This window comes from Triticum dicoccoides, chromosome 2A (assembly GCF_002162155.2).
Source record: "Triticum dicoccoides isolate Atlit2015 ecotype Zavitan chromosome 2A, WEW_v2.0, whole genome shotgun sequence".
NCBI classification, from domain to species: domain Eukaryota; kingdom Viridiplantae; phylum Streptophyta; class Magnoliopsida; order Poales; family Poaceae; genus Triticum; species Triticum dicoccoides.
The window spans coordinates 303,214,043-303,237,413 of NC_041382.1; the positions used below are offsets into that span (position 1 = coordinate 303,214,043).

General features: G+C 49.0%; 2 protein-coding genes across 9 annotated transcripts in view; one reads left to right on the forward strand and one right to left on the reverse strand.

Annotated features, from left to right (window-relative positions):
* Positions 1 to 685: 685 nt before the first annotated feature.
* LOC119354434 (protein FAR1-RELATED SEQUENCE 5-like) lies at positions 686 to 11,428 on the forward strand. Of its 8 annotated transcripts, none has more exons than XM_037621159.1 (5): positions 686 to 3,343; positions 4,617 to 4,791; positions 4,905 to 5,004; positions 5,123 to 5,452; positions 11,059 to 11,428. In XM_037621159.1, the coding sequence occupies exons 1-2, from the start codon at positions 802 to 804 to the stop codon at positions 4,664 to 4,666; spliced, it is 2,592 nt and encodes an 863-aa protein (XP_037477056.1). In that variant the 5' UTR covers positions 686 to 801; the 3' UTR covers positions 4,667 to 4,791; positions 4,905 to 5,004; positions 5,123 to 5,452; positions 11,059 to 11,428. The 8 variants fall into 8 exon arrangements, with proteins under 8 accessions (XP_037477056.1, XP_037477061.1, XP_037477062.1 ...); XM_037621164.1 differs by lacking the exon at positions 11,059 to 11,428 and adding an exon at positions 10,212 to 10,684 and having other exon boundaries at positions 686 to 4,322; XM_037621165.1 differs by lacking the exon at positions 11,059 to 11,428 and adding an exon at positions 10,212 to 10,684 and having other exon boundaries at positions 686 to 3,679.
* A 1,516-nt stretch (positions 11,429 to 12,944) lies between these two features.
* Positions 12,945 to 23,371, reverse strand: part of LOC119354435 (NAD-dependent malic enzyme 62 kDa isoform, mitochondrial-like) — a 19,808-nt gene continuing 9,381 nt past the window's right edge. The window contains exons 9-19 of the mRNA XM_037621167.1: positions 16,714 to 16,820; positions 16,402 to 16,513; positions 15,979 to 16,092; positions 14,941 to 15,006; positions 14,334 to 14,406; positions 14,174 to 14,260; positions 13,895 to 13,949; positions 13,729 to 13,800; positions 13,585 to 13,647; positions 13,397 to 13,511; positions 12,945 to 13,314 (exon numbers count right to left, since the gene is read on the reverse strand). Coding sequence (XP_037477064.1) covers positions 13,240 to 13,314; positions 13,397 to 13,511; positions 13,585 to 13,647; positions 13,729 to 13,800; positions 13,895 to 13,949; positions 14,174 to 14,260; positions 14,334 to 14,406; positions 14,941 to 15,006; positions 15,979 to 16,092; positions 16,402 to 16,513; positions 16,714 to 16,820 — 939 coding nt within the window. The 3' untranslated portion in view covers positions 12,945 to 13,239. The remainder of the gene's footprint in view (positions 13,315 to 13,396; positions 13,512 to 13,584; positions 13,648 to 13,728; positions 13,801 to 13,894; positions 13,950 to 14,173; positions 14,261 to 14,333; positions 14,407 to 14,940; positions 15,007 to 15,978; positions 16,093 to 16,401; positions 16,514 to 16,713; positions 16,821 to 23,371) is intronic.

A 23,371-nucleotide genomic window follows, 5' to 3' on the forward strand; every position in this document is an offset into this window, starting at 1 on the left:
GGCGCAGGGCGAGCCAGCTGTCTCTTGCGCCGCCGCCCGAGGGAGGAGAGGGACCCGACGCTATCGACACAGGCCGAGCTTCGTCCGGCGGCATCCTATGGCAACAGCGAGGATAAGAGAGGAGGGAGGCGTGGGGAACGGCGGAGGCGTGGGCTTGATCCTCCCTAGAGCAGCGGCGGTGGCGGAGGGAGGGCGATAGGAACGACAGAGGCGGGGATAGATGGACGCTACGTCCTCGCGTAGGGATTTTGATGAGTACTACTCGGGACGGCAGAGTTTTCGTCCGCCCAGAAAAAATGCTAAACGCGATTTTGGCTCAGGGTTAGTGTAATCTAAACGGTTAGATTAAATTAAGTGATCTAATCAAGAGGCTATAATTTCTCCGTGTTGTTGTGTGTAGATTAGTCTGGGTGTAGTTAGCGGTGAATATGTTTGCTTGTTTAATAGTAGTATACATGTTAATTGACTTTTATTAAAAATAAGAAAATTACCAAAATTAACCTAATTATCGATGTTTATTTAAATTGGATATAAAAATGATGCACAATGGCACATGAAGTAGATTGTGTCAATTTTTTGCCCGGGGCAACGCACGAGCATTTGTATTAGTATAACGCGGCTGTTGGAGATGTTGTAAGCACATTCATACCAAAGACCAACGCTCACACGATGGCGCTAATCAATCCCTCCACCACACACATCTACCCACAGCCGCCGCCTCCACAGCCAATCCATCCAACCTCTTCTTCCTCCTCCGGCTGCTCTCCCCCTTCATTCCTCCAAACCCTAGCGCAAACCCTAATGTCCACCACCGCACACCCTCCTGCCTCCCTCTCAGGGGACTCCTCGCCGACTACCTCCGGCTCATCCTCCCCCTCCTCCTCCGCCGCCGTCGCTGGCTCCGAGGAGCCCGCGCTTCTCGGGCAAGCCACCTCGACTTCCACCCCCTCTGCTGCCGGGGATGACGCCGCCGTCCCCTCCTCGCCCCAAATGGGCATGTACTTCGAGACGGAGGACGACGCCTACGAGTTCTACAAGGCATACGCCGCCCGCCTTGGCTTCGTCGTCCGCAAGTCCAACAAGTCCAAGAACTCCCGGCACACCGTCACCCGCCGTCTCTTCGTCTGCTCCAAGCAAGGTTTCCGCCAAGAACCCAAGAAGCCTCAAGATGAGACCAACGCCACCGACGTCACCGTTGCTGCATCGCCACCGCCTCCTAGGTGCCCGGACTCACGCACCGGCTGCTTGGCGTCCCTCACCATCAAGCTACTCCCTTCGGCCAATGCCTTCCGTGTCACTGAATTTGTCGCCGAGCACAACCACCCGCTCGCCTCTGCAGTGTCCGCGGTGGCAATGATTCCGTCAAGTTCTTCGCATCACACCATTGCCGCTGCCGCAAGCTTGCCGGACCCAAGGGACGGGCCACGCCCAGAGATGCACTTCGAGACGGAAGATGACGCCTATGCCTTCTACAACCGGTACGCCGAGCATGTGGGTTTCAGCGTCCGCCGCTCATACAAGAAGCGCAAGCATGGGGTGATCGTGTCTCGTATCTTTGTTTGTTCCCGTGAGGGCGTCAGTGACCGTGCCAAGCATGATGGCCTAGCCAGTATCAGCGCCAATGCTGGTGGAGGGGCACCAGGCCCACCTAGGCCAGGCCCACCACCAACACGAACAGGTTGCCAGGCAAGAATGGTGATCAAGATCACCCCATGCCGAACATACCGGGTTGCTAAATTTATTGCGGAGCATAATCACCCACTCGCTAACTCAGAGACCGTGCACAAGCTGCGGTCCCATAAGATGAGGGCTCGAGGGCATGAGCTTGGCCCAGGGGAACTGCATCGAAGGAAGCAGGGAAAGGGTGTGCAGCTTGGGGATGCTGGTGCTGCATTGGAATACTTGGAAGGGTTGCAGGTGGGAAACCCTTCACTGTATTATGCAGTAGGAATGGCACCTGATGGGAATTTAGCTGTAAATTTCTTCTGGGCTGATGCAAAGTCAATCATCGACTTCAGAAGCTTTGGTGATGTCGTTTGCTTTGATACAACATATGGGCTGAATGTGTATGGGCGACCATTTGCATTGTTTGTTGGTGTGGACAACCACAAGCAGTTACTCGTGCTTGGTGCAGCCTTGCTCTATGATGATGGCATCCAGTCACTGAAATGGGTATTTCAGGCGTTTGATGATGCCATGCGTGATAGGCAGCCAAAGACTATTCTGATTGATGAGCGTTCTGAATGTGCCATTGCAGCAGCAGAGGTCTGGCCTGGGAGTAACCATTGCACAAGCGTGTGGCATATATACCACAGTTCAAAGAGGCACTTGAAGCAGGTGTTTGAAAGCTCGAAAAGTTTTGGCAATGCTTTGAGCCAGTGTCTCTTTGACTGTGAGGATGAGATGGAGTTCTTGTCTGCATGGGAAAAGCTAATTGAGAAACATGACATTGGTGAGAGTGAATGGCTCAGCAGACTATTTCTAGAGAAAGAAAAATGGGCTCTGCCTTATAGGAGAACTGTGTTTTCTGCTGATATTCTCAGTACTCTTAGAAAGGATAGTATGATTAATGAGCTAAAACGGGAGCTCAATGAGCAAGAAGATATTCTGCTGTTCTTCAAGCGTTACGAGACCATGCTGGAAGAGCATCGCTCAAAGAAATTGCAGGCTGATGTTGATGGAAATCAGGTGACTTTGCCAATCCCGTCCTTGCGAATGTTAAAACAATCTTCAAATGCATATACACCTGAAGCTTTCAAGATGTTCCAGGGTGAGTTTGAGGCTTACATGAACTGCATGTCCTTCCCCTGCAGTGCGGTTGGGACAGTGTCAGAGTACAAAATAACACTTGATGAGAAGCCATCAGACGCCATTGTGAAATTTGATGCACTAGATGGCTTGGCCACTTGCAGCTGCAGGAAGTTTGAATCTGTTGGAATCCAGTGTTGTCATGTACTAAAGGTACTTGATCTCAAGAATATCAAGGAGCTCCCAGAACAATACATTTTGAAGAGATGGAGGAAAGATGCCCGCTCTGTTAGAATGGGAGAAGAACCTAACTGTGGATCTAGCAGTATCATGCGGTCATCTTTGGATGTTCGCTTCTCTAACATGTGCCGTATGGTTAGCCTTATAGCTTCAAGGGCCGCCAAATCTGAGGAGGCAATGTCATACATTGAGAGTCAATCAAGCGTTCTTCTGAAGCATCTGGATGAAATTCTACAGACAAGCTATCCTGAGAATGGAAACCATGATGTTGCTTCAAGTAGTCAAGCAATTTCTTTTGTAGGAAATCATCCTGACCATACAACACAAGCAAGAGCAGTTGCAGATACAGCGAATGGTATAATGTTTTAACATTCCAACTCATTATAGTTTAGCATGTTATAATGGAGGGGGCAGATTGTAGGTTGCGAGACTCCTAAATTGGACTGGTGGATGCTTGGCGGGCAGGCATCAAAACTATGTTGAATTTTAACTCAGTCTCTTGTCCTCTGTGTTGTTACCAACGTGTTTCAAGTCTCTATTTTCTAGTCATGTGAGGACTTCCCTGATACACCAACATGGGGAGAAGACCACCACAGCCGGCGGACAGGCTAGGGGCAGTGAGGCTAAGGGCTGGCGTCCTGGCTATGCCCTGCCCATTATGTTAGGAGATACGAGATTGTGTTAGTTTAAGGTAAATGAGATTGTGTTAGTTTAAAGTAAGTTTGGATTTGATCTCTAGATAAATCTGTCAGGAAACCCCTCTGTATATGAGGATGCTTTTGTCAATGAAGAACGGGCAACAAGTATCTCCAATCCCTTATCTCTTTTCTCAGTGCAACCCTTTTGCGCGTCCCCCTCCAGACCGTGGGCTGATGTGTAATTACCAGTTGTAGAATGGCAGAGGCAAATAGAGCTCTGCACATTTTCGTTAATCCATGAACAGAATCTATGTATGTAGACACATGGATCCGTACGTCTCGATCGGAAAAGAATCAATAGAAGGAGAATCGGACGATATCTTTCTCGAAACAAACAAAAAGGAAAAGAAAGAGAAAACAGAAATCATGATCAATGCTGTCTAGGGCATGACAGTATATGAGACGAAAGCAGAAAACATGCTGATGCTTATTGCCTAATGCCTGCAACCACCCACTCGCCATGCTAAAGTTTGTGTGTGCCCAGTCAGATGTTTGACATGCAGATTAATGCTATTTACCGAGAAGCTTTTCTTTGTTGTTGCACATAGCCGCCACATATTCTATAACAAGAAACTGGAAGCTCTGTTAATTCTGCAGCTTCTGTGGTTTGTATAACATGATATTGCCGAGATTGGGGTGAGCTCATCTAATTGCTTTACCGTTGACCTAATTTCCTGACAAATTTTGAGTCATTTTCATATGAGCTCATCTAATTGCTTTACCGTTGACCTAATTACTGGTTCTGACTTAAGTTTAAATTTGTGTGTGTTGTGAACTTTTGACTTCTGAAACTGTTAGTATTCAGGATATTACATGATATTGTTCATTCAATTACCATGTGTTAATTTGTACCTTCCTGTCAAATTTATTATTTTGATGAGTACTTTAAGTGGTTACTGATAATTGGTTTGTTTCTTGACAAAATATCAGGACTGACATCCTTGTTGGGAATTTCTGCTTATCCTCCAGTGGACAATTGAAAGGTTCAGTCGGTTCCTTGTAGTTTTAGCCAAATCTATGTTGAAGTATGGCTATGTACAGTACTTATATGTTGCCATGTTGATGTAAGCAAGTATATCCTGAAGACCTTGCTGTTTCCAATTTGGTAAGACTGGTGCTAATTATAATCAATTATTATAAGAGTATGATTGACTTCATTGCATTTATTCCATGAAATGTGATGATTGGTTGATCAATGATCTCTATCTAATAAACAAGGACTGGTGTCTTTTGAAGACAGTTGGAGAAGAGCTGCTAAATTGCTCGTGCTATATTTATTCTCCCATGTGCAATTTAAAAATGCACACAGACTAGACAGGTAAGCACAACCATGACAAATTACCACAAATACTTCACAAGATTATTCATGACGAGTACATAAGAAATTCATATTTTCTCTGTATGCTGTATCTAAGTTCTGTATAAAACTACTGCAGCTGCACTTGCATGTCAGAATCATTTATGTCCCCTGCTGTCCAGTTCTGCGGTACTCCCTCCGTTTCACAATGTAGTGCGCCCACGCTTCCTGTACCACAGAATTCGTATTTTTGCTCTCGCTGCAGTTGGTCTTGTTGGTTAAATTTATGGTCAAACTTAGATCTCGGAAAGCGTGAGCGCTCTACATTGTGAAATGGAGGAAGTATTATGGTTGTCAGAACTAGCCATTTCTGGTCACCACTGCAGGAAGCTCTACTGCTAAACAGCATCCTTATGGACAGGGGCCAGTTGGCATGTCTGGTTCACAGTCTGCATCCAGCCATCAACAGGTATTTAGTACTGTGAATTTTATGCACATGGAAAGCTTTCTGTATAATTTGGTGTAAATAATTCTATGCATGATTTACACAGTTTAATTAGTGTTTACGTCACAAAGATGGACTGTGATGATGTCCTTGCTGCCTTGTTGGACTGTGATCTCAAATTCTAGGTAGTAGAGGAAATTGCTGCCTTCAGTAATCTTGAAGACAATATTCTTATCTTGGTAGCTACATGAAACCCTGTAGCAGAGAGATAACAACGAAGCTGCAACATGTCAGTTTTGTTGTTAACTCATTTTTCAAGATCAGAACTAGCGTACTTTTCAGTTTTGCCTCTTTTTTTTTCCTTTTGCCATCTGATGAAAGCAGTCAAGTGTCGTGCATGCAATAATTTGAGGCAGGTTTCTTATAACAGTCTGATTTTTGACCCTTTCTTCTGATGTTTTTATCTGAGTTTTCTTTTTTCGTGACTATGTGGTCTGGAAACTGAAGAAGATGACCTTTTCTTTGCTTTCAGAGTGGCTTGTCAATCTCAAATCCTTTCCTAGACCTTTCCATTTCCACCTTGGACCTAATCCCAATATTCTTTTTCTAGAGAATATTCTTCTTTTTATTAAAGGAATAACCCAATTTGCCCTAGGTTGTGAAGCAATCTATATTTCTATCACTCCCAAAAATTCCCAAATAATTCTCATAAATTGTTTGGGTCATATCTTCCTCAAATATGGAAAAATATTTCATTGGCCATGTTCCCCATCATGCTCAATTAATTCCTTTCCTATTCTGTCCTATGCTCAATTAATTCCTTTCCTATTCTGTCCTGAATGGCAGTTGTGAAGCAAGTGTCAATTATCTTTACCCTATTGACCCCAAACTTTTTGGACACCTATTCATGTCCAAATAATTGTCTCATGCCAAAATTTAACTTAATTTGTCTAGTAAATATTCCTGAGCAATTTTTCAAAGTTCCCGTCTAAGGGAATTGATTGTGAAGGAAGTACAGGCTAGACATATCCAAATGAGTTGAAATTTTGCAAGGTCCTTCAGATGATCAAATAATGACTCTTCACCAAATATGAGCTCATATAACTCAACTATGTGAGCCCAGCCCCAAATCTTAGTTTCTGGTCAGATTTTCAGTTTGTGAAGCAACCATATTTTATATTGCTTCATTTAAGCTGAAAATTTACCAGGGCATTCTCCTATCCATATAAACTCTCCCCACCAAGATTTAGCTCAATCCATTACATCATTTGCTTTGTGCAATTTTTCTAAGTTTCTGTTCAGAGCAAAGCTATATGAAGCAAGTGCTATTTTGGTTCATCCAAATAACATGAAACTTTTTGAGCATCTTCATATCTTCAAATCATTGGGCCATGCCCAATTTCAAATCAACTTGTCTCTTCAAATGAGTGCATCATCTAAATCACCTAATCTGGCCAGTATGGCAGTTTCTACAGCAATCCTCAGCTAAACCTCTCCTCTTAGTCTGATTTTTGGTAACCAGAATCACCTTAGTGATTAATCATGCTATGCCAAATCTCAGAGCCTAAATCCTCTCATGTGAACCACGGAGGGCAACAAACACCTTCCCGTTGATCTGCTTTGGAGCTAGGTGCAAATCTCTTCTTTGCCCCTGGACCCAATTATTTCTTCAGATAGATTAAGGGCACCAGGGACTTTCTGCTAGACACCAATTTGGGCGCCAGTGAGCATTGAATGCCCAGGGTCACGCGGTGACCACTGCCCTGGCATGCCATGGCCGCGAGCTGGGTAGTGTTTTGCTCGGGCCCCTCCTCCTCTCGTCGTCTTCGCGCTCGTGAGCATGCCCAACAGGTTCCCCGCGTCGTCGCCGTCCTCCTGGAGCCATCTTCCCCTCCATAAGCCTTTCTGTCAGCGCTCGTCGTCGTTCGCCCACGGGATCACTGTGTCCGACAGCGTTTTAATGGCGCTCGGCCTCTTCCTCTGCTCCCACTTGGCTCCTGCTGCCCCGTGCTCCTCTGTAGCTCGTCTGTTCTCCCCTCGCCGCCTTCCCCGCGCCTCCCCGTGATCACTGCCGTCGCCAGGGCCTCGGCCGGACGTGCCTGGCAGCACCCGAGCTCGTGCCTCTCGCCCCGGCTATATATAGCCATCCCAGTGGCCTCCCGAGCTCATCAGCCTCCTCTCCTCCCTTCTCTAGACCTCCCCAGCCTCTCACCCGAGCTCGAGAGCCTCTCCTCGACCCCCATGGCCACCGTGCCCGCCGTCGGCCTCGGCCTAAATTGGCTCAGCACCGGCCTCCCTTCCTCATAATTTCACCACCAGAACCACCACCGCACTCCGGCGACCATCCCCACCTACTTGCCTTGTCACCGAAGCCACGTTTGGCCACCGCCCCACGAACGTCCGCCACCACTCCGTCCTCTGTTGTCTCCAAGTCGCGACCGTCCTAGCTTTCCTCGGTGTTCGTTATCTCTTTGAATGGAAGCGGCGTGGCCTCCCAAGCCCACCGGTGGCTCCGCCCTCGCCGAAGATGGCCGGAGCCGGCCGACCCGTCGCCGGTGACGCGCCTTCCCCTGCCTCCTCTGTCACGTGCGGGAGCAGGGCGAGGAAGAAGACAGAGGCCAGGCGGGCCCACTCCCCACGCGACCCCACCTGGCAGCCACACGCGTTGACCCAGCCCCTACCACGTCGGATAAGTGGCGACGTACTTCCAATGAGTACGCTTTCTATTTCTGGAAAGCGTATTTTGCTTCTCCATCAGGCAGAGTGCGTTTTCTTTTATTGAAAGCGTATTTCTCTCTGTTTCAGTCTAGAATATGTTTCTCCGAGGCAAAGGCGTATTTCCGGAAGTGCGCGTTTTGTTTTTCCGGCTGAGGGCTTGTTTGTGATGATTTTATTTACAAATGGGTCCTTGGCAGAAAAGCAACTATATCTTTTTGCTCGTAACTTCGATTGAGGTGAATCCAAAGCCCACTTCTTCGTTTCGTCGAGCCCGTTTCGATGGAATCATTTTCACCATGTTTTGAAATTTTGAAAATGATCAGTTTGCCCTTGCCCCTAATCAGGCCCCTTTGGGAGAGAAACTTTTCCGGCGATTCTTTTCGCGGTCTTTCCACACTTCTCCCCGGAGCCTTCTTCATCCCCAGGCAAGCCACAATACCCACTTGCATGATAGTCATGCAGTAGCCATGGTTTTTAACTTGAATATTTAATCAATGTTTGCTCGTTTAAAATATGGTTACCGTTGTTCCGGTGATGCTTAGAGTTTCATGTTCACTCTCGTGCTATGTTGTCTTGCACTTGGTTATCATGTATTCCTGCTAGTATTCCTTTCATATGCTTATGCTTGCTAGTAGTACATGTTGATGTCGGTGATGGTCTTCGGTGCATGACTATCATCTGTTCCGAGTGCCGTCGTTATGCATGTTCCATTGCATCCCGTTGGTTAAATGCCTGCATGGTAGCATTGTTGATATGTTGTTGCATGATATTTATTGTTGATGCTAGTGGTCATGCTATGTTTCTGAGAAGTGTATACTTGTGATGTTCATGCTAGTCAGTATGCCATGCTCAGTCAGATATATGATTTGTTGTTGTATTGTTAAGAAGTAATGATGCCCAACCATGCTTATGTTGATGTCATACTCATGTATTGTAGTTGCATCATGTTATTTTCATACGACTCGGCTTATTGCATTCAAGTTTAATCGACTTAATTGAACTTGAATAACTGTTGGCTGAGTCATGGTGCCACTATATCGGGCTGACAAGTGCAACCACATTTGACTTTATGGGGAGGCTGGTAGTCGTCCGTTGTCATGCCTTTTGTCGGTGCCTCCAACGAGGTAAGGTTATGGGCATGTGTTATACTGGTTACACTGGCCGGTAAGCAGACATAACCTTGTGAACTCGTTGTTGTTATGGTACAGTGTCTCCGTTTGAGACTGTTTATTTGCCACGACGGTGGTAGTTTTGCCTTTGGTAGGCTGGGCCACCCAGGACTAAGCCCAGTGGGGAGTTGGTCGGAGTGGCCATAAGAGTGTCATGGCAATGGGTGAATTCTGTCGGAATGCCGTTGGTCCACCCGAATGGGAGTGCGAGGCCATGGATTTCGTGGTGTGGGTAAAGTGCGCTACCTCTACAGAGTGTATTAAATTTATCGATAGCCGTGCCCGTGGATAAGGGCCCAATTTGTGTCGGTCACACTATGGGTCAACAGTAATAATAATAACTTGCTTAACAACAACCCTTGTTCGATGATGAGAAAGAGATTGGTTGTGATCAAGAGAGGATCACAAAGGTATCGTGGATACCAGAGTTGGTTGATCATTATGTGATCGTGAGATGATCACCGTGATATCGAGGATACCGAGTTGTTGGATATTCGTGATGTGTGGGTATCATGGGTAAAGATCAAGCTTCTTGTGGTCATTTAATGATTACTATGGCATTGTTTATACCAAACTTGATTTGATTCTGAGATGATCGTGTGATGTCTGAGGCTGGTAAGTGATGCATATGATGGTTATGAGATAACCCGAGCAGAATAAGTGGTGTATATAACGTCGTCAGGTTGCATGATAGTATCATCATGTTCATATGTTCATTCCATGCTCATATTGTTCTAGCTGTATCATGTTCATGTTGGTCATGCCATGTTATTCTGATGATCTCATGATAATCCCTGCTTAACCTGCAATTGTCATGCTGTTGTTTGTCTTGGATGTTTCTGGTTATTGTGAGCTTGCAAGTACATTCAATATATTGACCTGGTGTGTCATGCCAGTTTGCAGGTCATGCTGGAATTGATTGTTTGTTTGCCGTGGATCCCTTGTTCGCGAGTTAGGATAAGCGTTCCAGTCAGAGTCCCTGCGTAGTGGAGTTCGTTGTTCCACTACTAGAAGTTATTCTGCTGTTTCGAGTTGTTTTGCTGCTTGCATAAAGCAACAGTGGCAAGCGTAGTGTCGTCGTGCCGATGTAATTTCTCGTTATATTAGAACCCCTTGTAACCAATATAGATTGTAATAAAGAGCTGATTTGTTCTATACTAAGTAGTGCCGTATTTCAGAAGACTTCTTCTCTATTTCTGGTCTGGAATACGGGACGATCCGGTTTCTCTTAGCCGGGGTTGTCACATTTCTTGTATTCACGCATCTTCTGTACTCAGTTCAACACGACCAAGGGCAAGCAGCGCTTCACCACCATCCGCACTCTAAGCCATAGGCTGAGGATGAAATTAGAGCCGTCACTCCACACCGAGTGAGTGATTACGATTGTCACACCATTTGCAGAGCAGTAAGGATCCGTGCACCTCACATGTTGGATATTGGCATTTGTATCTGAAACAGAAAAATGGTGTTATGATTTACGCAACCTGGGGCACCACCACAGATGGATCCGATAGCATGTGTTGGCACGTTGCAGCCTACCCCATTCCTGTAGAGGCTTGCCGATGCAGAAACATCGAAGTTGTAGTGTTGCCTGAAATGTGCCACTCACATGCTCCATCTGAAAGTATTTGTCAGAAACAAGTAGTAGTATTTTCTTTTTTGACAACATGTGACCTCCACAATTTTAGCAGCATATCTCATATTGAGATATGCAATACTTACTTTTGATCCCTTTTGTATCAGAACTAGGGTAATATGCCGCTTCTGAAACGGTGAAGTTTGCATCTACAAACACCATGGAGAGGAAAGGCAGCAGAAAAAACATAGATGTGAGATGACAATGAAGTGGAAGAGCCATTTGTGATAAGGGGATGCAGCAACAAGTTTTGGAAATGGTGCATGCAAGAGGAAGATGGAACCATGTATGTTTATAGCCGCTGTGGGTTTCTCATGAGTCTAAGATTTGGAAACCTTTGCCCTTCGGTTTTGAATGGCTGAGACATGGGATTGGAGACATTTTTCTCTCTGGTGTATATGTACCTGCAACTTCTTGTTCATCCTATGCTGCATAAGCTGTAGTTCATGTAAAATAGTATTTTGACCTTTTGCACCTCTTTGTACTATATACTTATTCGGCCTGTTTGAAGATATTGTTGTGGGCTGGTGGATTGACAATGTCCGATGACTCCGTTCCAAATAGAAAGGCCATGGCCTCGCTCACAATGCTTGCATCATGGACAATATGGAATAAAAGGAACACAAGAGTCGTTCATCACAAGAGCACCCCACCGATGATCCTTCTTCATAATATAAAGAATGAAGCGAAGCTTTGGGTCATTGCCGGGGTGAAAAAGTTGGGATTAATCTATGCCATTGCCGGCACGAAAAAGTTGGGATTAATCAATGCCGGGGTGAAAAAGTTGGGATTAATCAATGCCATTGCCGAGGCGAAAAAGTTGGGATCAATCAATGCCATTGCCGGGGCGAAAAAGTTGGGATTAGTAATGTCGGGGGAGTAATGACTAAAGACCTAATGTAATATATTTGGGGCCATGGGCCATGTAACAAGCTCCATTCCCTCTTAATTAATGAATGAGGCAAAAAAAAAACTACCTCCATTAAAAGAAGATATTGTTCTGGAACTAGAATCTAGAGCAAGAAAGATCTGTAGGGAAGGTGGAACTCAGACTGAAATGCACCCGGATGAAAGATAACATTGGAAAAACTACTCATACAAGCACACACTCCCTCCTTCCCAAATTAAGTGTTTGTACGACTGTATTTTGGTACCGAGAAATTACTTTACGTGATAGATAATGGACAATACTTGTACATGGAACATAGATAATGGGCAATACTTGTACATCGAACAGATTTGGAGCAGGGTAGTTAGCACAATTCAGTCATTCATACTTCTACATCGAACAGATTTGGAGCAGGGTAGTTAGCACAATTCAATCATTCCAAACGTGCCTTCAAAACCAGCGAATTCCTGCATGGTTTAGGGGCTGTTTGAATTGTGACTATATTTATCATATATTGCCACATTATTTTTGCCACACTTGCCTAACTTAATTGCTCAAATTGTTAGCTACACTTTGGCTTGTCTAAGGGAACCTTACCACACCTTTTGTGTCTATGACAATGTGGGATTCACTTCTCATAATTATTATTTTTGCCTTAGATGTGGTAGAACCAAACACCCACCTAACTTGATCAAACTTGCCTAAGATGAGGTGTGGCTAAGGCCCTGTTCGGCCATCCTCCGCGGAGCGGAGCGCGTGGAGCAGCGTTTAATCAACTCCGCAGATTATAACTGGATTGCCGCTCCGCTCCGGCGCGGAGCCGAGGGAATCCGAACGCGGCCTAAATGTGGCAAGATATGGCTAGAAACCAAACAGCCCCAGTTGCCAATGGCCTCGTGCACCAAGGTTAAGAGATTAGGAAAAAGATGGGAGCTTGGAAAGGAGGAAATACATTGACCATGATTTGGGAACTAGAGGGGCTACAAATTAGTTTACTCGTTGAAGCCATCTCTCCCTTTTGCCAACGACCGTATGATGTTAGGCAAGCGGTCAACTTGCTGCTTCCAAGTCCCAGTTAGAGACACACGACATAAGATATGACCGTTGGGAGAAAACAGGAATGCAAGTTCCAGTTATTATTGCAAGTACCTCATCAACTTCAAATGTGACAGACAGGGAGCTGCGAGCCTATCCCGCACTACCTAGTGTACCTCTGACAGCATTAGACAACTAAAAACTGGGACCGGTCTTGTGTTCTATCACGTGATCGATCGCATTAAAACAATCGTGAGACTCAATGCTCGTAGTGGAGGTGGCTATATTTCCAAAGATCGAAAGAATAGCCTAAGGTAAATTGCACATGATGAATGAGCATGTATTTTACAGCATGAGTAGAATTCTAGTCTTTCTTGTACACTACTGTTGGATAAACTGGATTCCACATGTTGTTCTTGACATAATCAACTGTTTCTTCCTGCAACACAAATTTTTTGCTCAAAGTTAATCAACTATAACATAATCATAAATCCTGGATGAGCAGTAAGGTGATTTCCTACCTCGCTCAGTCTTGCAAGCTCGCGTGCATCCATGTCACGGTATCCCTCAGCTAGGTCGTCTGCAACAGCTTCCCTCACAACTGCTGCCGCCACCTCCTTAGTGATGTCACGTATTCTGAATGTAACCATATATAATCAATAGGCATATAACACGGAAAACTGAAACATTGATTGTACGAGTATATAACCTGGAGGTTGGAGGGTAAATTATCCCTTGGAGAACCTCCTCCTCTTTCATGTATGAAGCCAAGCTAAGCAATTTTCATGGTTAATAAAATAAACTAGATTAAATAAGCAGCCTGTGTCAAAAGATGACAGGTCAAGGAAGTCACCGCTCTGCCGCCGCCTGAAGCATTCCATCAGAGACAATCCGTGCACCAGACAACAGGGTTCCAAGTCCTATTCTGCACAGTGGTCAAGCAACGGAAATGAATCATAATTTGCACAAGAACCAAGTCTCGTTGCATATATATAGTTTACAATAGTAACAGGACTAACCCAGGAAAGAGATACATGTTATTCCCTTGATTAGAGTGGCCGATCTTTCCATCACCTGCAAGAGAATCAGTATAAGCTACTCAGAGTAACATGTTACAGATTGAGTATCTCCGCAATTCATCAAATCATCACAGTTTTGGTTACGCAATATGTTTGATCCGTTGCATTAGCTGATGCCAAGCATAGTAAGATATAACTGACACATTATGACATAGTGATGCTCAGCTGACGTTGGAAGGGGCACCAGAAAAGGAAGGACGCAAGACTGGACAGACATACCAAGATCCACATCGTCAAATGGGCTTCCACTGGAAAATACGACCTTCTCACCAATAATTGAGAAGGCTTCTTCAGGTGTACATTCAGCTATAATATGTAACCAACACAGAATTAGATGGCAGCTGTAAAGAAAACATTAGTAAACTTTCATATCACAAACCATTCTTAGTAGGATTTGACATCGCAAAAATTGCTGGTCTGGAAGAGGACGAATCTTTTAGTGCTTCTAAAACCTGAAGGTACAAAGAACCCACCACAATCAGCGGCATCACTTCAATTGTTGACCATTATCAAAAAGTCAAAATAGCAGACATCATGCAACTAATGATTTAATCTAATCAACGAGCGCCAAACTGGTCCTGATGCAAGGTCCATAACTTCAGATAAACATAGGATTTGCAGGGGCCCTATAGACCCAGAAAAAAAAAGACCTACTCCCTCTGTAAAAGAGTGACCTAAAACGTCTTATATCTTTAGTGACCTAAAACGGCTTATATTAGTTTACAGAGGGAGTACAACCTAAGGGTACTATAAATATAACGAATTTCATTATTTAACTAACAACAGTCCGGACATAACTGGGAAGTTAATGGCTCTGCCATCTGCAACATATTAAATGCCCTGTCATATAACTAGTCACTGAAACTAGTGGCGGTAACAACAATAGGACACAGATCATGAATTAGCTTATGGCTTTAGCTTCGGTGAAACTTGCTTGGAATCAATGCTGAACAAACTTGGCATGCAGTTATTGTAAAATATTATACCTCCTTTGAGAACAAACCACCAACAGCAGATAGTCCAAGTATGACATCAGGCTTCACCTTTTTAACCTGTTCGATACACATGGTACAGTATAAATAGTTGAGCATCAGCAGCACCAAAACTTGAACTCAAAACTATAGAGGATCAACACTAAATAATGCATGAGCTGGACAATCTTGAATTCTAATGGGGTCATTTGGAGCTTCAGTAATATATCCTACTGCTACTATTCATATGCATCAGTCTTAAACTCCACATGTCTTATTCTTTCATGAACTGAATTTTATTTCGGTAAGGTAAATGTGAATTTTAAACAGACTTAAGGCTGGCTTTTCGATGGAAAGCTTATACTGATATAACTTGACAAATGCAATATATCGTAAATAAAGTTCAGGGAAAATGTAAAAGAAACACACAGTACCATTGGTGGCGGCACCAGACCGGAAGAGGTTAAAAGTTGTTAAGAGTACTATTTATATAGCCATGTAGCCTTTTGTATTTACCCCGTTGTATAAGGGGCTTTCTGCATATCCTACACCTGTACATGTATATATACTGGCCTATGGCCTCATGGGATTACAAGTTGCATATTTCCTAACATGGTATTAGAGCCCTAGGGTTTTTTTTGTAACAGTTTTTTTTTTTTTGCGATCTGAGTTATACTCCCACATGGAATGTGGACTTTGTGAATGACATTAGTTCTAGGCCACACAAAATTCGTGAAAGACATTACAACAGCGAATACCACATAATACAAGCACTGGCTGTAGGGAGAGATCGCTAGAGATAGTAGTATTTCTGAACATTTTGCATCTAGGTTCATTTTAAAACTCATTAAAAAGAGCACTTCTAAAATATTCAACTATACTTAGCGAATAAGCTAGAAAAAAATCTTGCTAATAGTGAATAAACTCTGGCATGCACATATTACCATGCATGGATCTTGGTAGTCAGTAAGATGTATGCCTAACAGTACATATGCTGTGAAAAGAACCATCTATTATAATCTAATATAATAAATATAAACTTTAGATAAATACCACTTCAATCAAGCTTGCACCCTCATTTAGGCCTTGATGAGTTAGCTCACTCTTTCTCCTAGCAAAAGGACGTGCATCTGGGTCTATGTCTACACGTTCCTCTGTTATTAAACCCTGGCCAAAATAGAATAGAGATAATGTAGTAAGGTTTACAAAAGTGCATGCAAGGAAGATCAATCGTGAAGATACAAAAATTCTAGACCGTGTCAAGTGTCAACACATTGCCAAATTATTCAGCTTATGATTGGCTGATAAGCATGATAATCATTCACAAGCAATGTGATAGTGGAGTGGACTTTGATAGAACATGCAGTTAATTTTTGATAGAACAACAGAGTAGTGTAATCCTTACTGAAACTATTATCATACAAATACAAGAAAACTCCAGCAGGCATAAGAAAAATTCTTAGGGATCCGACTCACATGAGCATCGACTATCCAGAATTGGCTCCTAGCACTCTCAAAAGCAATCTCGTTGTTTCCCAGCATCCTTGCCATGGTCCTGCTTGCAGCATTCACAACACCAATCCCAGCACTGCAAAAGGTGAAATGTAATTAATGTCATACTTCTGAAATGCACTTGATCAAAGGTTATGATAATTTTTTGATCTTTATTGATGTAATCAAGTTTCAGTAACATCATAGTTAGTGCATAGGATCAATTCAGTCATTAATCATGAAAGAGTTACACTCTAATTTTGTAATAAGTTCTGAAACATTGGACATGATCCGAACCTGCCAGCACCTGCGACAACAATCTTTTGCTTTGGGAAGTCTATCATTGGCCTTCCTTGTGCTCTTACAGCTCCAAGAAGACCAGCTATTGCAACGCCAGCAGTTCCCTTTGTACATAAATAATAGTCATCTCAAGTCTGATAAGTTTACTCCATGAATTTTCAAATATATTGCACATTGTGAGTGAAAAGGATTAAGTATATAAGCCAACAAAAATATCAAAAGAAATGACTATGCTATTCTTATTTAAATATCTTGGATATGGAAGAGCGAACAGTTTGTGGTTCTATTCTTATAAAGGTGGGAAGATGTGATAAACGACGCCAAGAAAGGAAAAATAGCAATAAACCTTCTGAAAAAAATCATGTGCATGCATTAATTTCTGACAGTGGATACGAAAAACCATAGACCTTATAAAAACAAACAGAGTACTATTTCAATTGATCTTTTTTTATCCGAGAGACCGTGGGATGCCCCCGCAGTATTTTTAAAATTATTTTTCGAGAAAACGCAAAAGCTTTGCGTTTCTTTGCATTGAAAAGGGGGGGTTCAGTTACAATCATCCGAGGATGTGCAGGTTACAGCCGGTTAATTAGTGCACATCCCAGGTTTGGGGCAGCACAAGTCGGAGGCCAGGTGCCCCTGCTGCCGCCCATGAGCGGGCCTCGTCCCTAATGCTATCTAGTAGTGTGTTGAGGGAAGGCGCCGCATTATCAAAGACGCAGCTGTTTCGGTGCTTCCAGACCATCCAAGGCACGAGCAACGCAACAGATTTCAGGGCCTTGCGCAGGGTCGGCGGCGTGTCTTCGTTGGCCTGTCTCCACCAGTCCGTAAGCGATAGTTCCTGCGAGGGGATCGGGGCCGGGATGCGAAGCCAGGCCAGTGTCTCGTGCCATGCCTGACGGGCGAGAGGGCATTCCAGCATGAGGTGTCGCACCGTTTCCTGCTGCTGGTCACATAGGAGGCAGCGGGGGTGATGCTGGAGGCCATGGCGAGCCAGCCTCTCAGCCGTCCAGCATCGGTCCTGGTTGGCCAACCAGTGGGAGAACTTGACTCGCGGTGGCGCCCAGCACTTCCAGATCAGCTTCCATGAGTGGCAGGCCGTTGCTCCATGGAAGGTCGCCGTGTAGCAGGACTTCGCAGAGTAGTTGCCGCTCGCTGTCCAGCGCCAAATCAACTTGTCCGGTGTGGTGGAAAGCTCGGTGCGCTGCATGATCTGCCAGAGTTGCAGATACTGACCAATCTCGTGGAGGCCTAGGTTTCCTTGGATGTCGCGTGCCCAGGAGTTGCCATTGAGCCCATCCGCCACAGTTCTCGTCGTCCGTCGTCGCTTGGGTATGCAGCCGTATAGGTTGGGCATGAGCTCGCGCACGGATCGGCCGCCAATCCACCGGTCCTCCCAGAGCAGGGCGGACAGCCCATTCCTGAGGATCGTGAACGTGGATGCCCAGAACAGGGCTCGTTCCGTGGGCGAAAATTGGAGGTCGAGCCCTTGCCAAGCTCGCTCCGGGTCCGTTCTGGAAAACCATAGCCAGCGTAGTCTCAGGGCAAGGCCGGCCCGCTCGAGGTCTCGCACGCCAAGGCCCCCGAGCTCGATGGGGCGGCACACTCTGCTCCAGTTCACATGGCAGTGCCCACCATTGGCAGCGGCACGGCCAGCCCAGAGGAAGCCGCGCTGGATCTTCTCGATCTGCTTGAGGGTTTTTTTTGGGGGCGCGAATGCAAGCAGTTGGTGCACTGGGATGGCACACAAGACTGACTTGACCAGCGCGAGGCGCCCGGTTTTAGTCATCAGCCAGGCCTTCCATGTCGGCAGGCGCGCGCCGACCGCGTCCACCATGGGCTGCAGCTGGGCGGCAGATGGGCGGCGTGTGGACATGGGTATGCCGAGGTAGGTGATTGGAAGGTTCGCCGTCGGGCAGCCGAGGTGTGCGATCATCTCCGTGGCCGCTTGGTCGCCGTGCAGGATGGTGGCGGAGCTTTTGGTGAAGTTCACCGTCAGGCCAGAAGCCCTGCCGAACAAGGCGAGGATTTCCTTGATCGCAGTGGTGTCCTCCACCGTGGCGTGGCAGAAGACCATGACATTGTCGGCATAGAGGGAGATCGCCGGGATGTGACGACGTGGGTGTAGAGGCTGCAGGATGCCCAGGCTGTGTGCGCGTCGTAGGAGCCGTCCTAGAGTGTCGACGGCGAGCACGAAAAGCTGCGGGGACATGGAGTCGCCCTGCCGGAGCCCTTGTCGATGCCATATGGGGGGGCCGGGCTCGCCGTTCAGGAGGATGCGCATGCTGGCAGAGGACAGGAGGATGGCCGTCCACTCCAAGAATCTGTTCCCGAATCCATACTGGCACAGCACCTCAAAGAGGAAAGGCCATGATAGGGAGTCGAAGGCGCGCGTGAGGTCGAGCTTGAGCATAACTCTCGGAGCTCCCAGTTGGTGCAGCAGCTTGAGTGATTGCTTGACGAGGACGTAGTTGTCGTGCAGGCTCCTTCCCGAGATGAATGCATTTTGGTTGCGGCTAACCAAGTGGTCCAGCTTGGCCCCAAGTCGTAGTGAGAGCACCTTGGCGAAAATTTTGGCCACGAGGTGTATCAGGCAGATCGGCCGGTAGTCGCGTAGCCCATGAGCGTCGGCGTGCTTGGGGAGCAGCGTCAGCAATGCCTGGTTGAGCTTGTGGAACCCCCTTCCTCGCAAGTCATAAAGTTGCTGGAACACGTCAAGGAGATCTTGCCTGATGATGGTCCAGCATGCACGGAGGAACTCCGCTGTGAACCCGTCGGGGCCCGGCGCCTTGCGAGCGGGAAGGCATTTGACAGCCTCCCAGATCTCCTCCGCGCCATTCAGCGCGTCGAAGTCCGCAAGGTCAGTCGGCTCAATGAGCTGAGACAGGTCCAGGGCGTGCTCACGGGTGGTCGCCGTGCCAAGCAAGGCCTCAAAGTGAGCAAAGGCAGCCTCCGCCATGTCAGTGTGGTCCGTGAGCACCCTGCTGTCCGAGACCAGGCTATAGATGTGATTCTTCTGCCGACGGAATGAGCACTGCCGGTGGAAGAAACTGGTGCTAGCGTCGCCGTCTTTGAGGTTGGCAATTCGGGAACGCTGCGGGGCGATCGTGCGCTCCATGGAAGCGAGCCCAAGATAGGATATCTTGAGCTGCTTACGGAGCCAAGCCTCCGGTGGCGAGAGGCTGCGTGATTCCTGGGCGTGGTCGAAGCGCGAGATGAGTTCCCGTGAGATCGCGAGTTTGTCCTTGATATTGCCCGTGGACCTGGAGCTCCAGCTGGTGAGGTGCGCCGCCGTCGCTTGGAGCCGTAGCATGAGGCGGTGGAAGGGATCGGCGTGGTGTGTAGAGCCCCAGGCCGCGGTCACCACATTGTGGAATCCGTCCAAGCGTAGCCAGTACTCCTCAAAGTGAAACCGTCTGTGTGAGGTAGGCGTGGGTGAGCAGTCCAGCAGCAACGGGGCGTGGTCTGACACCACAGCCGCGAGACATCGAAGGTGGCATCCGCTATGCGCGTCCTCCCAATCAGCAGTGCAAAGCACACGGTCGAGCTGCACGAGAGTCGGCGGTGATTGCTCGTTGGACCAAGTGTAGCGCCGCCCGTTGAGGTAGATCTCTTTGAGCGCGAGGTCATTGGTGAGACGGCGAAATTTGCCCATCATACGCCGGTTGATGTTGCCCGTGTTTTTGTCGTCGTCGCGGAGGATGAGATTGAAGTCGCCGCAAACCATCCATGGTTCAGGGCACTCGGCACGGATCTCGCAAAGCTCCTGCAGGAAGGCGACCTTGTCGGCATCTTCCTGGGGTCCGTATACCACCGTTAGCCACCAAGGTGTGCCTGTGGCCGCGGTCACCTTAGCAGTGATCGCATTGGTGGTGAACATTGGGTCCGTGATGGTCACGGCCCTGCTCTTCCACGCCAGCAAGATGCCGCCACGCGTGCCGTCGGCCGGGAGGTATGTGTAGTCATCGAACTCGGAACCAAGCGCATCCAGGACAATAGCCGAGTAGATCAACTCCATTTTTGTTTCTTGGATGCATACAATGGAGGCCCCGGTGGTGTCCAGCAGCGACCGGATAGCATATCGCCGAGCCCGCGCGTTCAAGCCGCGTACATTCCAGATAGCAATCTTAAGGCCGTGATCCATAGGAACGGGATTGACGGGTAGACGCGCGTGAACTGGTCTAGCCTTCACATGCAACGTCGACGCCGCCGGTCGCAGCCCATGCCATGCAGACTGGGATCTCGCGGTCAACCAGTGTGGCAATGGCCTTGAGGACCGTCAGGGGTAGCGGTGCCGCGAACATGTCGTCGTAGGCTTTCATCTCAGCGGCAGTGATCTTCTGATCGATCCGGATGATCCCCTGAGTGCGCAGGATTTGCACGTGGGAGGGGCGCTCTGCCGTGGGAGGGGCGCTCGGTTGGCAGGTCGTAGCTGCAGATCGTCCACGGCGCGGGGCGGCGAAGTTGAGGGGTCGGCGTGGCTTCTTTCCCGGGGCCGGCAGGGCGGCGTTGAGGTGTTTCGTGGCGGAGGCCAGAAACTCTCCAAGGGTCCATGGCTGTGGCGTGGTGCGGCCTCGGGATCGCCGCAGCGTAATTGGGGGCGAGGCGAAGCGGCTCGGCGTGCGACCACTTGGGCTTTGGTTTGTCCCGGCCCCAGCGTTTGGGGATATCTGGGGAGGTGTGGGTGTGGGCCGCCGCAGAATCACGATCGGGCCAGCTGGGCTGCGGGCCGGCTGCGCGGCAGCAGGTGGGGGTGGCCCATCATCATGGGCGGGAGGATTGGCGCCGAGGGAGGGCGTTTCCCCGCCTGAGGCAGCGCGTGCGAGGTTGGTGGCGGCGGGCTGGTCAGCGGAATCCAGCCCCACCTCTGGCTCGGGTGGGGTGGTATCTCCACTTTGTCCCGACCGGGTCTCTGATGCTGCAGATCCCTCCTGTAAGGCGACAGGCTCATCCGTGGCAGGGGCCAGATCCCGACAAGCCGGTGCGTCAGGGGCGGGCGGGCCTTGCCCCACAGGATCGTCATTGGGATCGTTGCCAGCCACCAGACTTGGAACTCGCGGCCGGTCGTGGATCGACACGCGGCCCGACCGGGCACAGGTGGGCGTCTGCGGCGACCACGTCAGTGCAGCCAGACGGGCCCTCAGTTGTCTGCTCCTTTTGCTTTCCTCTGCCTTTTCCTCTTCTGGCATGGTGACGCGGGCGGTGGCCCCCTCGTTGTCCAGGCCAGGGCATCATGCCCGTACGCAGCGGGTTCGCGGGCGGAGCCGCGCCGGAGCCGACGACGGTAGGCCACGTCGGCGACGAGGAAAGGCCATCAGACCTTCCCTGCCTAGCGATGCGCCAGCCCAGGTCGTCCATGGCCATGCCGTCGGCCCTACCAGGGGCGGCCGCGTTCGTGCGCCTGCGCTTGAGTCCGCGACGGCGCGCGCGGCCCGGTCTGCGGTCAGGGGCGGGGTCGCGGTTCCCGCCGGCGCCGCGCTCGTGGTCTGGCCCTGCACCCGAGGGCCTTGTAGTCGCTGGCGGTCTGATCATGACGGAACGGGCGAGCGCGATGGAGATGGGGTAGGTCAGGATCCTGATGGTGGGCGCGTCGGAGTCCAAGGCCGCCGGCATCTGCTCGACCACCTCAAGAATGGCAGCGCGATGGATCTTGTCGGGGTCGTGGGGTCGTGCGTGCGCCCAGATAGCCGGAAGGTGGCGAGGTCGGCGCAGGAGCGGGTGTGGGGGTGGAGGCGTTCGATCCAGCAGCTTTGCCCGAGGATGTGCTCGGCGGTGGAGAGGTGCCATGCTTGTGCGGGGACACCGCGCAGCTCGAGTTCGACGTGAAATTCGAACTCGCTGCAGCCGGCGTGCGCGAGCTTGCACCAAGGCCGCATCGAAAGGAAGAAGCGTGGCGAGCGGATGAAGTGGTCACCGGCAAGCCGCTCCTTGATGGCCAGTGAGCTGAACAGGATCAGAAAGTCTTCCGAGTGGTGGCGGTGGACGGTGAAGTCGCCGTCGGCGAGGTCGAATGAGTCCCAGAGCAGCGCAGCAACCTCGTCGGTGGAGGCGGACAGGCAGTTGCCGGTGATGGACGCGACCATCGCGCGGGACAGAACCGTCTCCGCATCCTCCATCTCGACGGTGCGTGCCATGATGATCCGCACAGGCTCCGATGGGCGCGCGCCGACCGTAGGTGTCGCCGTGGCAGGCGTTGTGAGGGGCGGCAGGGAGGTGAGCGCGGACAACGGTTGCACGCGTGCCGGGGCGGCCGTGTTGCCGTGCGGTGGCCGAAGCGACGCCACATCCCGGCGACTTGGGTCGCAGGAGCGGGAGTCGTGCCCAGACTGCAGGCATGTGCGGCACCGGATGTCGTTAGTGCAGTCGCGCACCCGGTGGCGATGGTCCAGGCAACGGAAGCAGAGCTCGGCTACCTCCTCGGGCGAGGGGCTCCGGCGGCGGGGCGCCGGCGGGCTGGGGGTGGCCGCCTGTCGCGGGCGACGGCGGCGGTTTCAACGCCGAGGGAGCTGGTATCCGTCCTTGTCCACCACATCCCCGCCAGAGACACGGTGTACCTCCGAGCGGGGGCCAAGGCGGTGTCTGGCCGGCAGCCTGGGGCGCGCCGCCGAGGAGCCGTGGGCGGGCGGAGGAGCCTGCCTCTGCGGGGCCGGGGGAG

Bases quoted from the DNA above. Each gene is read 5' to 3' on its own strand.
- LOC119354434 (XM_037621159.1), top strand. From the start codon at position 802: ATGTCCACCACCGCACACCCTCCTGCCTCCCTCTCAGGGGACTCCTCG. The intron at 3,344-4,616 runs GTATAATGTTTT...ACAAAATATCAG, and splicing joins AGTTGCAGATACAGCGAATG to GACTGACATCCTTGTTGGGA.